The sequence below is a fragment of the Telopea speciosissima genome, chromosome 10 (genome assembly GCF_018873765.1).
Source record: "Telopea speciosissima isolate NSW1024214 ecotype Mountain lineage chromosome 10, Tspe_v1, whole genome shotgun sequence".
NCBI lineage: Eukaryota > Viridiplantae > Streptophyta > Magnoliopsida > Proteales > Proteaceae > Telopea > Telopea speciosissima.
In genome coordinates this window covers 56,793,590-56,811,635 of record NC_057925.1, presented here as the reverse complement: position 1 = coordinate 56,811,635, position 18,046 = coordinate 56,793,590, and the positions used below count along the sequence as shown (strand labels likewise).

Sequence of the window (18,046 nt, the reverse complement as noted above, 5' to 3'; positions counted from 1 at the left end):
TAGAAAGCAGGTTACAAGGGAAGTCAGGTAAATGGAGAACAGAAGACAAGGACAAGGACTTAATTGGGTTGACAATACCCGTGCCAGTGACTTTGGCAAGGGAACCATCAGCCAATGTAACACTAGACTCTGAAGACCGAAAGGAAGAAAAATTACTTGACACACCAGACATATGATTAGAAGCACTTGAATCAATGATCCAGGGACGAGAAGTGGAGAAACACGCAGTGACATTACCTGTCTGGGCAAAAGTAGCTATGGAGGAAGATGTAGAAGGCCGAGAAATCTGAAACTATGTGAACTGAGCATAATCCTCATCAGATAACCTTACCAACTTACCCTCAGAAGGTGTAGCAGGAGACTCGGTACTAGCTGTTGAATTAGTATACTGCTGTTGCAGTGGCTTCCCATGAAGTTTCCAACAAAAGCGTTGGATGTGTCCTGGTCGACCACAGTGATTACAAGTCTTCACAGAACCAGAATTTTCACCACCATTACCACTACCATTGCCTCTTCCACCTCCACGGCCAGCTATACCACCACCACGGCCCCCATTACGTCCACCATTACCTCTCCCTTGACTTGAAGTAACAAGGGCAGAGCTCTCACCAGGAGCAGTTACTGGTTCATGGGAACTATCACGAGAAACACGAAGAACGCGAGAAAAAGTTTCTGCAAGTGAGGCAATTTTATCTCCTCCAAGAATAGTGGAGCATACTGAGTCATATTCCTAGCCCAGTCCTCCCAAAAATCCCATGACCGCAAGTTGCTCACGTTGATCTTGCATCTGTTTCACATCCGAACTAATGGGCAGCAATGCATTTAACTCTTCGAGCATTCGTTTATAATCGGCAAAATATTGGGTCAACGGACGTCCCTTCCTATCAGCACGATAGAACTCCTGTGACAGCTCATATATACGGGATAGATTATTCTGTCCAGAATACAAAACATGTAAGTAATCCCATAACTCCTTCACAGTATCTATGTGAGTCACTAAGTCAACAATCTGTGAATCCATACTATTCAACATCTGTCCCAGAATGTGTGCATCTACAGTTTCCCACACTTCATCATCCTCTGGTTTGGCCTTTGAAAGATGTTTCTGTTGGCCACGACCAGTCAAAACAACCCACACAATTTTCTTCCATTGCTGGAAATTACTTACCTCTTCCAATCTCTTCTCTGTAATAGATTTAGAAGACCCCGAAACAACCTCAGAGATAACACCTTTAGAATCTTCAGTTGGGTCACCCATCTCAATCAAGCAAACCGATGCAGAAATTCACCAACAACTAATAAAAACTGAGCAAAAGTGATGAACCAGCAAGCAAACACGATCGCCAACAGCCAACGAAAAATTCAGAAATCAATTTTAAAACAAAAAACGATGCAATCTCAATATCCAGCAAGGATCGATTCAGGGAAACCTTACAAAGAACCTTCAAACCACCAAAAAGAAGAACTGAAATCGAAAAAATAATCACCTCCCAAAACCCTGAATCGATATCAAGCAATCACTACAAAATCGAGACTAGGTTCCTTTATATAATCATGAACCAGTCTCAGCAAACTCCACCAAAACGCAGCATAGGGTGCTGCAGCCCCTTCAAATTGTGGTCACGAAAACCTTCAAACGTGAAGCCTTCAAAACCACAACACTGTCTTGATCAATTTGAGAGTAATCGAGTAGGTCCAATGATGTAGAATCGACTCCTAAGATCCTAGCTCTGATACCATGTAAATAAAACCAGATTTAATGAAGAAGATGGAGAGGAAGAAGATGAAGAAGAAGAGAAGTGGCTGTAATCCTTTGGGGAGAACTATCGAATGAAAATTGTTCTCCCCTCTTCACCAATATTATTAATAATAGGGTAGAGCTAACACACGAGAAATTCCCCAACTGCCCCTGACTAACAACTCTCATCTTCTAGTTACTATTCACGTGAACAATGTATGGTACTGTTCACGATACTGTTTACGTGAATAGTGTACGGTACTGTTCACGACACTGTTCACGTTAACAGTACCCAAAGCACATTAACACATATCAGATACTTAATCTCCACATCCACCCATTGGATCTTGACCGGATTTTGAAGGTTTGTTCACCACCTTAACTGTGACACTCAACCTGAGTTCTGTCTTCATTAGGTTGACTTGCTGTGAGTTATAAAAAACCTCTTTTGGATTAACATAGCCGTACGAATATACAATTCTGGTTTCTATTTGTAATCTCTACCTTTGAGTGACTTAGGATCCCATCATAGAGCTTCTGAAAAGCAAATTTTCTTGGAAATAAATAGTATACATAATTTTTCCTCCCGTAAGTTCTTCGACAGAACATGTAGTTGTAACTTGAAAAACTAAATAAATTAAGCAACAATAGAAACCCATAATCATGCTGTGCGACTCACCACTTACTTCAGGAGAGTACAGTTCTTATCCTCAATACATTTATTTAAGTTTAGAGCAAATACGTAACCTTCTGAACTAAGAACTTTACAACTGAAAGTGGGACAAAACGAGGTAACTCAGATGTTTTCATCTCTATGTCCATCAAAGATTAAGACTTGTCGTTCTAAGACAAAATAGATTTTTTTTACAACTAATTCTGAAAGAAAAAATTGCAAAAGTCAAATGACTGAAACAACTACACAAATAACTGAGATAAAAGATATAATTCGGTACTTATCAAAAAAAAAAGAAGATATAATTTGGTCCAAATTTATTCTTTTTCTTTTTCTTTTTCATACAAAACAGATAGGAAAATCAAGCCCAGGGATCAATGATTTAAAAGATAAATATATGAAAGCAATTGAGCATGATTGATATTAATTAGGTAATAATAGTTCTTAATGCTCACCATCTTCCCAAGTCTGTACAAAGTTAAAGTAAGAAGACTCTGATAGAAGTTCTGTTCTCACTCGTGGTTCAACGTATACATTGATTTTCTTCCTATCTTTCAGCCATCTGTGACATGAATAGAACACTGACTATAAGAAAAAGCCAGGATGCAAGCAGAGGGTCATGAAGTTACAAAAATAGGATAACATTTAGAATAAGCCTAACCAATTTGTGCAAGAAACAAGAATGGAAAATTCACAACCAATATTACACATACCCAAAAGTCGTCACAAATAATGAGAACAAGAATAACAAGAAGAAGGATGAAACCTATAGGTTTCTTCAATTAAAATAAAGGGTGCATCTTGTTGTAACCAAAGTGGCGAATTGATAAGTTGTAACCTTCTTTTGATTGCCCCTTGTCTTATTCCCAAAAGTTCTTTAAGTCAGAGGTATAAAAAAGTTTATCAAAATAATTTGAAAGTGACTTATCATTATGTCATTCTCAAGAACTGTAATTGACTTGCATACTTTTCGAGTACACATATGAACCCCTTGTTGAAAAAATAAAGGCATTATACTGAAAGGGGAAAAAAAATAGGGTTACAACTTTTTCACCAATTTTAGTTACAACAAGATTTTCCCGAAAATAAAATCAATAAAGTGATGGATTCTTCAGAAATATGTTCAATGATAACATAAAAGTTCTTTACCAATATGAAAGAAATCATTATGCAAGATTGCCATTAAAAAAACAAAACACGTTATCTGAACCTGTTCAAACGTCAAATAAGTTTTTGATAAATTATCAGAACTTTAACACTATAAAAACAGAAATATGAAAAGTATAAGGCTTAGGAAAAGTATTACCCAATAATGAAGATCCCCTATGAATACTACTGATTTGGTAACAAAGTCTACGGAGAAAATTTTTTTTTTTTTTGAAATCAAATGTTCCCTCGGTATTTTTGTCAATGTAATGACTAATGAGAGCTCCTTGAGCAGTAGGGAAGTATGAAACATAGCATTATCAGGATATGCTCTGTTGCAGAAATGAAATCGTCATGATGCTATTATAGCATTCCACAAGATGGAATTCATTGGTAAAAATGTTATGCAATTGCTGGAAGATAAAGCTGTTCAGAATCCTATGGTCAAAGTAAAACTTAATAATTGAGAATGTCAGTAGGCATTTAGGCCTGGCTGGGCAAGCCCTGTGATGTAGACAAGCTGCACTACAAGCAGTACAGCCACAGGAACCAGGCCAATGGTTCTTCAACTGGACCTTGGTTCAGTCCGGACCAAGCCCATAGACCTGGGTGTTTGCTGGTTCACAAAAAACCAGAATCGTGGGGTTACTTTTGTAGTACAATTATTAGTTAGCCTCGTTTCTATTTTGGTTATAGTATTATCTTTAGTTTCTAATTTCATTTTCTTAATGTACAAGGCATCACTACTACATGTGTGGGCCTATTATTAGTAGTTTCTATTTAGAACTTTTGGAGGAATTAGACTCCCCTTTATATTGTGACGGCCATGGAGCGTCTACCCCATGATTTGGGTTAGTTGAATGAAATTTGACTTTGTGCCTTATTACTGTAAAGAACGAGTGTTGCATGGTGTGAGTCCATTGCAAAGTGGTGTCATGTCATTAGGGTTAGTGAGAAACTGACCAAGGACATAGGTGAGAGGCCTTGGTCATATCACCTTCTACATTCCCCTCTTCTCTCTTAATTCTTCTTTCTATTTACCCATTAATTTCTGCATCGGTATACTATCTTATGAATGATTGTTGCTGCTGTTCAATGTCCTACTGAGACATCTGGTTGCTGGTATACACAAGGAGATCAACCAGACATTGAATCCAGACCTGCCATTACTTGTTCAAGCCTGCAGTTATAAAATCTGAAGTTCTTCTTGTTGCTGATGTTACTCCTTGAATCTCTTAATCTGACCAGAAGATTATTAAGATATATGGGAAACTTCTTCAACCATGGAGACCTTACCATCAATCATAATAATTTCAGCCCCATCTAATGGTTGATGACTTGATTCTACTTAATTTTGTAAGTTACTGAATCTGTTCTTTCTTACTAATTTCATGACTTGCTTCTCTCTCTCACTCTAGCCACCAGTTTGAAGGCATACTTGGAGGGATGTATCCAGTCATCAATCCCTACCTTTAATTCTAGTTTGATGCTGATCTGTTCATTACTTTGTTAGATTTCTGATTGTTGCTAAATCTGAGATCTACTTTCTATCATTAGCAACCTATCTAACCCTTGGATTCCCCCTCAAATTTGGAGTATTGTTCCATTGCCCTAACTCCTCCATTTGACCAGGGCTTGATCTAAGCCTCGGTTCTTAACCATCGATCTCCTATTGTTGCTGGAATTTATAACCTACAGTCCTGCTTATGGGCAGGGTTTAAAGTATCGGTTAGTATCGTACCATATCGGTATCGGTCGGTATCAATACAATACTAACTGATATGATACTTTAAAAAAATAACTATCGTACTGTATCGGCCGATACGGCTTGATACTATCGATACTTAAAAGATACATATCGACCATCACCATTTTTAACTCAGAAGTTTTGAAACAGATGCAGGCGGTAACTAAGGTTGCTTCATTGTGACCTAGTGGCTGTGGGTTCAAGTCGGGAAACAACAAGATTTGTGAAATTTCTCAGAAAAATGAAAAAATTCTGCATTGGAAAAAAATTGATTTTATTGCAAAAAATTACTCGATTTGAGTTGGGAAATTTCTGTGTAACAAAGATCAGATCTATGAGCATGTTTGGTTGCAGTAATTTTCCTGATTTTCTTGTATTTTTTAATATGTGCCTATTTCTGGGAATTTAAAAGATAATGAAAAAAATTGAAAAATATATTTCATGCAATTTACTTTACTATAGTTTGATAATTGTTTGTAATGAATGAAATGCATTATATACTTGTATTGATATATTTTTCTATATTAATTTAAATTTTTATATTATCTGGAAAATTTAAAAAAAATTATGATTGATGCAAATTTGTTCAATATAGTTTGAGAAATACATGTAACGGATGAAATGCAATATGGACTTACGTTGCTCCATTTTTTATGATTTTTCTGAATTTTTTATTTACTAATCTATTTTGTGTCTATATGTATATATGGTGATGTGCTTATGAGGAGCATGGAGTCACTGACCATGAATTTGGATCACGCTGGTGCTTCATTAGGCCATGGACAATATGCTTCTTCATGTGCTTCTTCGGGCTATGGAGTATGGACATGGGGCTTCTTCGGGGTATGGAAATTATGGATACAATCAGGCACAACCACAATTCAATACCGTACCGACCATAGTTGTTAAGGCGCCTAGGCGAACCAAGGTGACGCCAACAAGGTGATAAGGCGTCGCCTAGGCGATAAGGCATTGCCTAGGCAACACCAGAAATCAAGGAGAGAGAAAGGCGCCTGGACGCCTTGGTGTCGCCTTGACAACTATGGTACTACCGACATTGGCCAATCCAGAGTAGTACACACGATTCTACTATAACGGGGAGTCGCATTACCATCACTATTTCAACTGGGGTCAGTATTGCGTGTATGTTCGGTCTGTGCACAACATCATCATGGTTGCTCCTTTACTTAAAAACACTTCCACCTCTGAGATTGAACCAGCCTGAGACTCTTTATGGTTTTAGACTATTAGTACATGTAAGAAACTGCATCCTTTATACAGTTTCAATTAAACGCACTTGTCTCATCATATTTTGTTCTCCCTTTTAGTGTTTATACCCTGACACATTTTATATATTGCTTATTTATAGTGTTTTATGCTTCAAAAGTGTATTTTGCATGGATCCTTGGCATTTCCAAGCATATATTGACTATTCCCATGCATATCTTTAGCCTATCTTGCATTTCTCCAATATGACAGGATATGATAGGCCTCTTAAAATCACCCCTCCGATACAATACCTAATACCGATACTAAAAACCTTGCTTGTGGGTAGGGTGTAATTACTTGCTGTTTTAGTGAGTCTAGCCCTTTTACCCTGGCTTCTGATCTGGAAGATAGATGTATTCAAAAGAATCACTTTAGCATGCCTGTTGAACCAGAGTACACTCTGAACTGATATTAAAAGTGCAAAAACAAAATGCCATTCAACCTGTTGCCGGAACAATCTACATTACCTCTTGCCGGACTAACCTAAACTTAGTCAACACTGCTTACAGTAAGGAGACATGCTGTTTGCTAAAATAGACACTTGCCCTATCTACTAGGAAAAAGAAATGCCCATTACAAAAACAAAAAACCCAATGACTATCAGAAGAAATGCCTGAAAAATTCAGAAGAATGTATGTTTTTAGGAACCATAATGGGAAATCCATGATGCTTCAACTTACAACAGGATCCATCAGTAAGAATGATGGAATATGGTTTAGAAGTTAATATGTTATCCTATTCCTAACTGGGTGAGAAGAACTACACAACAAACCATACTCAGGTAGGGGAATTCTTATTAAAGTGCCTAAAATCATAACTTAAACATGATACCATTTTTACCAATTTCTCAGAACTCTTTATTACAAGGATTTCTATAGCAATTATGGAGAAAAAAGTGCATCCACAATTCCAGAAGGTGCGAATTTATTAATTACTTCAACTTTCTTACCTAACCATTTCTGCACATATAGCTTGAACAGAAGTTGAATTTGGTTTTGTCAAAATAAGCACAGTCTGAGGGTGTGATTCCCACTTCAAGAAAATCTGAAAATGAAAGGAGCTCTCAAGTAGGCAAGCTATAAAAGATCTCAAAAGGAAAGGAGAGTTAATTGCAATGGTTCTACTTATCACCATTGTGTTTAGAAATAGTAGCAATCGTTATTATGTTTCCTAGATAAAATTTTCAAACAAATAATAAGAATGGCACAAACATAAGCTTTCTCACACGATAAATGGAAAAAAAAAAAAAAAAAAAAAAAAAAAAAAAGGAGAAAAAACTTTGGACTTCAGTGTACCTGTTTACTGCTGCGTGCTGCTGTTGTTATATTTCCACTTTCAAAAGAAACAACATCATGCTTGTGCTGGCCATTTTTCTCATCATTGCATTCCCACTGAAGTCTAAAACATGCCTGCCTCAGGAAAAAAACAGTTTCAATGACAGGCCCAATATGTTTCCCAACAGGGCTGATCCTAGCACTAATGTTCATAGCAGTCAATGCCTACTTGACAATTACTTTGGGGACAATATCATTTTATTTTTAATTTTTCATTTTTAAAATTCTTTTGTTGAAAACAGTAAATTTCATTCAACATTGTAAAGGCTAGAACCCATACAATTAATGGAGCATAATATAAAACAAAATTATCATCTAGAACCAAAAAAAAAAACATATGGTAAAAGCATTCAGGGAAAAAAAAGTCACCTAATGTTCACTAAAGGTAGAAATCCAATTTAATTTTAGTCAACAAAGGCAAAAGACCACTGATAGAAAGACTGAAAAACCAATAAGATCGCCTTCAACCACAGGAATGATTTATCATGAAAGATCCTCTGAGTCCATTCTTTCTAAACTATCCAGAAAAAGACGAGCAGAAGATTCCAAATAATACAACCCCACCTATCAACAGCCATAGCCAGCTATGCTTCATTAAGGTTGCCAGACTGCAAGAAACCAGTCTCATGCAATTTTGATTAAGTTGTGGCACACCAGACTGAAAATCTTCAAAATTTTCTGGTTGTTGAAAATCTTGGTTTATTTTGAGCAAATAAATTTTGCCTTTTCTTTTTTGAAACTTTTTGGACTTCTGACTATTTCTTGTAGTATTTTCTTCTTTACTCATCATCATGGTTTGAAATTTCATGAATTTTTTGGCCTCGACGAAGGTCGAAACGAGATGTAGTGTGACTTGATAGGAATGTAGAGTTTTGATCAAATTTCGGCATTTTGGCTGAAAATGCCAAAATGTCAGTCATGTTTCGGTTTTGGTATCATTTCGACTGAAACATTACAAACCAGTGTCTATAAAAGGACTATATCGATCGAAATGGGTCAGAATTTCGACACATTTTCGAGAATTTTATTGGTTTCAACAATAAGAGAGGAAAAAGTCCAAAAAGCCCTAGATTTGGAGATTTTTGGCCAAATCACCTACATATCTTGGTGTAACAAGGTATTGGGAACTACAACAACGCATCAACAGTGACGATTTGCCGGATTTAAGATTTGTGCAAAATTCCAAGCTGGAGGTATACTATTTTTCCCCGATTATGTTTTGCGAAAAAAAGGGTAAATATTTAATGGTTAGCGTTCAATTTTTTATGTTTCAAACACCGTAGGCCGATCTCCGACTTCATGGAGAGCATATTTTCATACCCAACCCCTTAGCTGGGTCATGATGTGTGGGCTGCTGTCAAGGACTTTTTTACAGGTGGTGCTCTTCCTAGAAGCTTTACCGCTGCCAACTTGGTTCTGATCCCCAAAAAAGATAACCCAGAGGTGATGGCAGACTTAAGACCTATTAGCCTGTGTAATTCCTCCTACAAGGTCATTGCGAAGATCATGACATCAAGGCTAGCAGGGCTGCTGCCAGCGCTGGTGGCAGAAGAGCAGGGTGCTTTTGTACAGGGGCGGTGCATTCATGACAATATCTCCATTGTGCAAGAAGTTACTCATGAGCTGAACAGGAAGACTAGGGGTGGTAATGTGATTTTAAAGTTGGACATGGCCAAGGCCTATGACCGGCTGGAGTGGGGTTTCCTATGGAGGGTTCTCTCCAAGTTTGGGTTCTGCAAGGACTGGATCAACCTGATTAAGAAGACGGTCAAGAATTGTTGGTTCTCTGTTGTGCTGGTGGGCAGGCAATCTGGCTTTTTCAAGTCTACCAGGGGGGTGCGACAAGGGGATCCTTTGTTGCCGACGCTTTTCATCTTGGCAGAGGAGGTGCTTAGTAGGGGGATCAAGGAGTTGTTTGTGGAGGGGCACGCCTCCTACTTTAGGCTTCCGCGAGGGTGCCCAGGGATTTCTCATTGCCTGTTTGCTGACGACACTATTATTTTCTCCAGGGGTCTGAAGAGGTTGCTAAGGCAAATCATGGGCTTTCTTAACAGGTATGAAGGCTTCTCTGGTCAGTTGGTTTACAAGCAAAAGAGCTGTTTTGTGGTAGGGGTCAAGGCCTCGCCGGGCATGGCTAGGATGGTGGGGGTGGTCACTGGATTCTCGCAGAAGGCTTTGCCAATCACCTATTTAGGCGCCCCTCTTCACTGTGGAAGGCTCAAGATCAGCTTCTTTGAGGTTGCAGGGTGGAAGGGGAGGCTTCTCTCAGCTAGGGGCCGGGTCACTCTCCTGAAGCATGTTTTCTCCTCTATCCCTATCCATGTTCTTGCCACACTGGACCCCCCTAAAGCTGTTTTGCGGAGGTTATATGGCATCTTTGCTGATTTTCTATGGGGAAGCGCAAAGTGGGGAAAGCGGAAGCATTGGGTCAACTGGCAGAAGGTGTGTAGGCCACTGGAGGAAGGGGGCCTTGGAGTTAGATTGCCGGAGGACGTTGGCCTCTCTCTGAGGCTTAAGGGGCTGTGGAGGGTCCTGGCAGACCAATCCCTCTGGAGTGAGTTTTTCAGAGCCAAATTCTTCAAAGGTCTCCATGTGTCTCTGGCTGAGACTCAGAGGGTAAGCTCAAGGTCTTGGAGGAATGCACTGGTGTTTAGGGGGATGCTAGTGGAGAGATCACGGTGGCTGGTTGGCACAGGGAATGTCTTCTTCTGGCTGGACAATTGGTCTGGGGCTGGTCCGTTGATTGATGCGGTGGACAATGGGCTACTGGTAGTCTTAAAGGATGCGTTGGAGGAGGATGGCTCGTGGAGGCAAGGCCTTCTGGACCACATTGATGATGAGGCTATCAGGAATGACATCATCTCAGGTAACTTTCACATTTCTAACAGGACAGATGTCCTACTGTGGGTTCCGGTAAGTGATGGCTGCTTTTCGACCAAGTCAGTCTGGAACGAGATCAGGAGGGTGTCGCCAATTGTCCCCTATGCTAAGTGGATCTAAAACACATCTCTCCCTGTGAAAGTGGCTTTTTTCTCTTGGCAGCTGCTGAATGGCAAGATCCCTACTGAGGTAACCTTAATGTCGGTGGGGATTCCGTTGGACTCTAGGTGTTTCTGCTGTGGGAACCCGAAGATGGAAACGACAGATCATTGTTTGGTTGGTGGTGGTACTGCCACCAAGGTGTGGGCCTACTTCTCACGCTTGTATGACATTGTGCCTCACCCCAGCCAGGACGTCAGGAGTCGGATTGCTCTTTGGCATGGGGTGGCAAGCTGCCGCTGTCTCAATGATTTTATTGCAGGGCTGCTGCCAGCTCTTATTGTGTGGGAGCTCTGGAAAGAAAGAAACAGTAAGAAGCACGGGGAACCTAGACGAGCTGCTGTCATGATTATTGGTCGCATTAAAAACTGGATGAGAGAGCTCCCTCTACCTACTAAGATTGGAAGAAAAGGGTCTACAAGGGACGGACTGATTCTGCAGTGCTTCGACCTTGTGGCGCCGCCAGCCAAGGTTGTTTGTCCCATCCTTGTTTATTGGTGCCCCCCTCTCTCTGTGGTCAAGCTTAATGTGGATGGGGCCTGCCGGGGCAACCCTGGAGATGGGGGGGGAGTTATTCGGAACACGGCCGGAGATGTCCTTGCTGCCTTCTCAAACTTTTACGGGAGATGCACCATCTCTATAGCTGAGCTGAGAGCCTTAAGGGACGGCCTACGCTTATGCCAGGAGCTGAGGTTCAAAGATGTGATGGTTCACTCAGATTCGGCCACCACGGTTAGACAGGTGAACCTGAAGAGATGTGGACTATGGCAAGGGTGGTACTGGTTTAATGAGATCCTTGAGCTAGTCAATGAGACGAGGGCTACTGTGGCTTTTGCCTTTAGGGAGAGTAACAGGGCTGCTGATTGCTTGGCCAAACGGGCTTGTGACACTGGGGCCTCTACATTTTTCCAGCCGGACAATATACCTTTGGGTGACTTTCGGTGTATTATAAGGGAGGATAAAGAGGGCCTGCCGATCCTTAGAGTATAGCTTCCTTTGTTGGCTATGCAGCAAGGGCAGCCTAGGCTAGATTTTGGTTTTGAAAGCTTTTTTGCTTCTGGGGCTGGGGTAAGGCGGAATGTCCCCCCTTGTATTCTTTATTCTTTTCTGATTTAATAAAATCTTGGGGCTGGCCCGGGTCCCAGGGAAGTTCGGGTTTAAAAAAATAAAAACCCAACCCCACAGCAACCATATCAGCCCGTCCACTTAGAAGCTACAGTGGGGCCACATTTGCATCATCTTCTTGGTCCGGTGATCTATATCCTAGGTTGAGTTACCTAGAGTATATTGACAATGACACCTAACAGGCTGTTGTGTTGGACTTCAAGTGTTTCTTCAGGCATAACATGACATGGTCTTCTTTTGCAATATAGTTGGAGGAACGGTTTCATCGGTGGCAACGATCTTCTAGAGGTTTTGAGGCTCCCCCAAACTCTATATGGTACTGACATAGAGTTGGAGGAACGATTTCATAAGGGTATTAACAGTTGTACTTGACTATTTTGTAAGTGTACTATTAAATGGTCCTCCTTTATTCTTAATGCATATAGAGAGAGTATACAGCAAACTAAACTACAATTTTGAGTGCTTTTTTTTTTTTTACAACCTAAGGTTCTAATTTGTTTAGAGATGTTTTTTTTTTTATGAATAAAAATTTAATTATGAAGAAAAAAGAGGGAATATACAAGCCCAAGGGCAACAAAGCCTAACTAGGGACTAGTTAGGGCGCAAAATAGATGTAGGGAGGCCCCAGGAGACAACAATGAGCCTGTTCCTTGGGGAATCCTTCACATCACAAAGGGGGAGGGAACTAACTTTAGATGAAACATAAAAAAAGAAGGCCTTCCAAATCATGTCGAAAGAGCGGGAGTTGGATGTCCATCTTCTAAGGTTGCGTTCCATCCAAATGTGGGAAATGGTGGCGTAAAAGGCAATCTTGCCAACCAAGTCGCAGATCGATTTCCCTCCGAAAGTCATGTCAATCCAAATCCATTCCCGGCTGAGGGGAAGAGGAGTGCGCCGGCCAGGCCAACAATGGCGAAGGACACGGGACCAGATGGAGGAGGCAAAGGGACAAGTGAAGAATAGGTGATCGACATCTTCAGTCCCATTCCAATAGAGACAGCAGTTGGGATGGACCTGAATATGCCGATAAATAAGGAAGGCTTGGGTAGGAAGGCAGCCAGCAAGGGCGCACCAGGCGGTGAGGCTATGGCGAGGTATGTGACCACGAAACCAAATAACTCTATGCCAAGGACAAGGGGTCCCTCTATGTCTAACCGAATCCCAAGCGGAGTGAGAGCTGAATCTGCCCGATTGGGATGGGAGCCACAAGATGGAGTCGCCTCTACCGCGATGCCCAGGGGGGATGGGGGGGAGGGAGCTCCAAAGGTCGGCGAGGGGGGGAGGGGAGAAGGGGGGGACCAAGAGCCTGAGGTAATGATGGCAGCAACATGGGCAAATCTGTCCAATCCGGAGGAGTAAATATCTCGGGAGCTCATAATAGAAGAGAGGACACCAGAGGGGTGCCACTTGTCAAGCCAAAGTAAGGTGGTCGTACCATCACCAATCCTACACGAAATGGCATCTCTGGCTAAATGTCTCACCTGCAGAATTCTATGCCAAACCCAGAAGGAATCAGTCCCTGGGCTAACAAACCAAATGGAATCTCTACGGAGGGGCCCAGCGTACACCCATGAAGTCCAGATGGAGGATCTGTTGGTGAGGATCTTCCAAATAAGCTTAATGGACCCAGCCGTGTTGACATCTCTAATTCTCCTCAGCCCAAGGCCTCCTTCAGACTTAGGAACGCAAAGGGAAGCCCAGCTCATAGGATGAAGGAACCTGGCAGAGTCACACCTTTCCAGAGGAAGGCATACATAATAGATTCAGCCGCCTTGATGGTGGCCTTAGGGAGGCCAAAAACACCACTCCAGTAAATGTAGCAAGACTGGAGAACCGATCTGATGAGCTCGAGGCGACCTGCATAAGATAAAAGCTTGGCTTTCCAAAGCTGCAACCTCTTACGGAGGAGATCCAGGATGGGGGAGCAGTGGTGGGCTGAAAGTTTGGCTGGAATGAGGGGGAGGCCTAAGTAGCGGACAGGGAGGGCGCCAATGGTAAAGCCGATGAGGGAGGAGAGGGAGGCTTTGGTGGTGTCTGAGACTCCGGCAAGGAAAATCTGGGACTTTTGCAGGTTAATGCGGAGACTAGAAAGACCTTGAAAGAGGTTGAGGGATGACATGATGGTTTCAATGGAGAGGGGGTCAGCCTTAGAGAAGATCATGAGATCATCCGCGAAGGCGAGGTGAGTCAGGTTGGTAGGCTTGCACTTAGGGATGGGGGAGATGAGGTGGAGGTCAGTTTTGGACTGGATGCTATGAGAGAGGACCTCAAGGGACAGGCAAAAGAGAAAAGGGGATAGGGGGCAGCCTTGACGGATACCAACCGAGGAGGAGAAAAAACCAGCAGGACTACCATTCAGAAGGACAGAGAAGCGGGGGGTGGAGATACAGGAGTGGATCCAGTTGACAAAAATGGGGGGGAAGGACATTTTGAGGAGGACTTGGGAGATGAAGTCCCAACGGATGGAGCCAAAAGCCTTATGGATGTCAATTTTGAGAAGAGCAGTAGGAGAGTGAGACTTGCGGTCAAAACCTCGAACAATTTCCTGGCAAAGGATGATGTTGTCCGAGATGCTTCTCCTAGCAATGAAGGCAGATTGATTGGAGCTGACGAGGGAATCAATGACAAGGTTAAGACGGTTGGCAAGGATTTTAGCAATGAACTTGTAAAGAAGATTACAAAGGGAGATGGGTCTAAAGTCGGACATGGATGAAGCTCCAGAGGACTTGGGAATGAGACAGAGGAAGGTATGGTTGATACTTTGGATCTGATGAGAATTGAAGAAGAAGCTCTTGATAGCACTGATAAGCTCGACACCAATGATGTCCCAGCAGGAGGAGAAGAAACCCATACTGAACCCATCAGGGCCAGGAGCTTTGCTAGCCTTGTGGGAACGAACAGCGGAGGTGATTTCAGAGTCGGAGGGGATGGAACTAAGGGAGTAGAGGAGGTGGAGGGGATGAATTTGTTGATGAGGTCAACAAGGAGGGGGTGGTGGGGGGAGGGGGGGGACTAAAGATACTAGTGAAGTAGTTCATAGCTTCGGCTTTGATGGCATCAACAGAGGAGAGGACTGAACCATTGGAGGAAGCAAGAGAGAGGATAGAGTTGGAGTTGGAGCGGGCTTTGAGAGAGCGGTGGAAGAAGGCGGTGTTCGAGTCACCAAGCTCAAGCCATTTGATTCTGGATTTCTGCTTAAGGAAGCTTTCCTCTAGGGAGAGAGAGGAGGCAAGGTCGGAAGCAGCAAGGATCTCCTCTTCAACAAGGGAGGAGTTGAGGGGGTCAGCCTGAAGGCGGAGCTGGATGGAGGAAAGGGTGTCCCGACAGGCAGAGACAACAAGGGAGGAGTTTAGAGATGTTTAATTAGGGTCTCCCTGAAGTTTCAGGCTAAAATATGGCCATTTGACCACCGAAATGGTCAAATGAATTGAGCGGCCAAAACGAGCAGATTTCTTTCGAAATATGACTAACCTCTGAAATTTCTGACTATGCTCATCATCATGCATTATGTACAATTGCTGATAGAATTTGCTTATTATTCATCTTATAAAATACAAGTATTACTTAAGTTACTGTTTCTTATAAAAAACATTGTATGTCATTGTATTATCTATTCCGTCATATGTGAAGTTTTGGGTCATCTGAAACTAAATAGCATATTCTTAAAATTTTCATTGAGTTATTTTGGGTCAGCTGAAACTAAAGTAGCATATGCTTAAAATTTCTTGTGAAAAATGTGATATATTATGAATAAAATTTCAGATTATTTTGGAATAAATTTATTGGGAAAGTTTTCATACACGGCTGTGTAAGCCGTGTATGTGAGAGGGTGGGAGTTTCAAGGCATTAATTAATGGGTGGGGATTTATGACTTTTCCAACTCTTTGTGAGAGGGGACAAACCATGCATGCTGACACGGCCGTGTATGAAAACTTCCCCCAAATTATTTTAATAATGAAGATAAATATTTCACGACAACAACAACAACTCAGCCTTATTCCAACTAAATGGGGTCGGCTACATGGATCTTTGCCCTCCAATCAGCTCTATCCGAGGTCATATTTGATACAAGGCCTAAGCTATGAATGTCTTTCCTCACCCCTCCTAGGGTCATTTTAGGTCTGCCCCTGGCTCTTTTAATTTCTTCAACTTGAATAAAATCACCCCACCATACTGGAGCATCCAAAGGCCTCCGTTGAACAAGGCCATGCCACCTCAATCAACTTTCTCGTAGCTTATCGCATAGTGGAGCTACTCCCAAATCAGCTCTAATATGATCATTCTTTACTTTATCCTTCCTAGTTATGCCAAACATACATCTCAACATCCTCATCTCCGCTACACTTAGTTTATCTACACGATGCTCCTTAACTGTCCAACATTCCGCACCATACATCATAGCTGGTCGTATGATTGTCCTATAAAATTTTCCTTTTAACTTTTAAAGGAATACGTCGATCACACAACACTCCAGACACACCTCTCCACTTCATCCATCTTGTTTTAATTCTCTGTGAAACATCATCCTCTATATCATCTTCTTTATTTATGATTGAACCCAAATAACAAAAATAATCACTTTGCGGAATGTCCATCTCATCAATTTTCACCACGTCATTATCTGTCGTAGTGTAACTACAGTTACACACCATATACTCCGTTTTCATTCTAGTTATCTTAAAATCTTTTGATTCCAAGGTTGATCTCTATAACTCCAACTTGACGTTAATCCATGCTTTTGTCTCATCCACCAAAACAATATCATTGGCAAATAGCATACACCAAAGAACCTCATCTTGAATTTCTCTGGTTAAATCACCCATGATGAGCGCAAACAAATAAGGGCTTAAAGTTGATCCTTGATGTAACCCAATTGTAATTGGGAATTCACTATCTGGAACCCCCCCCAATAGTGCTTACACTGGTCACCACACCACCATATATAGCTGTAATTATGTCCAAATATTTACTTGAAACACTTCTCTTCTCTAGAGCTTATCAGATAAACTCTCTAGGGACTCTGTCATAAGCTTTTTCTAAGTCAATAAAGACCATATGGAGATCCTTCGTTAAATCTCTAAATCATTCCACGAGCTTCCTAAATAAGTAACTAGCTTCTGTCGTGGATCTTCCTAGCATAAAACCAAATTGGTTCTACATAATATTTCACCAATATTTTGAAATTTAAGATGTTTTTTTGGGTCAGTACCAAAGATGAAACTCTGAATTTCTTTCTTCCATTATTGTTAGGATAAACCTACAACTGGATTAGATGCAAGTAGCCGTATTGATGCAGATACAAAGACTTACTTTTGAAAGAAGAAGAAGAAGTCCAACTGTCCAAGTGTTATTAGTATTAGTAGTTAGTTGTTTTAGTTAGTTTTCCATACTTAGTTTTTATTTTTATGTAATAAGTTGAACCGGACCAGAATTGGTTGAACCAGTGGTTCAACTTAATTATTCTTTTATTTAAGTGTCATGTGACCAACTTATAGGTGACTTGTAATAGAGCTCGGCTAGGGGGGGGATTCATGTTAGAGTTGTTAGAAGTTATGTATTGAGGGTAGTTTAGGAACTAGCCTTTTGTCTAGTTGCCTTATTATGTATTTTCTCCTTCCCTCTTGTCTTCTTCTTCCTCTCCTCTCTTCCTCTTCCTTCTTCAACCTATCTCCCTTTTCTTTCTAGTATTCCTAACTTAAAATCCAACTTGGTATCAGAGCGTTAGGTTTGAGAGTCATATTCAGTCCTTTTCCTATTCTTTTTCTTTTCTTTGAAATCCTAGGACACAAAGGGTTTCAAGGAGAAGACTCCTATGTAAAAAACTTGTTGAAGGAGCATGTAATAGGTTCTATATAACCTATTTTACTGTTTGAAGATGCCATTCGAGCTTGGTTGACACTCCCTTGAAGGATTGAAGCCTCCAAAGCTGCTGCTAGGGTTTCCGCCAGTTGTAACATGCAGATTCTATTTCTCTC

General features: G+C 41.3%; 1 protein-coding gene across 4 annotated transcripts in view; it reads right to left on the bottom strand.

Moving 5' to 3' along the window:
- LOC122641987 (probable NAD kinase 1) overlaps positions 1-18,046 on the bottom strand; it is a 44,437-nt gene that overhangs the window by 12,435 nt on the left and 13,956 nt on the right. For all 4 annotated transcript variants that reach the window (XR_006330001.1, XM_043835354.1, XM_043835355.1 and 1 more), the window contains exons 5-7: positions 7,869-7,982; positions 7,523-7,617; positions 2,867-2,973 (exon numbers count right to left, since the gene is read on the bottom strand). Coding sequence is in view for 3 of the 4 variants with exons in the window: in XM_043835354.1 (XP_043691289.1) it covers positions 2,867-2,973; positions 7,523-7,617; positions 7,869-7,982 (316 nt within the window). In the remaining variant the exon portion in view is untranslated. The remainder of the gene's footprint in view (positions 1-2,866; positions 2,974-7,522; positions 7,618-7,868; positions 7,983-18,046) is intronic.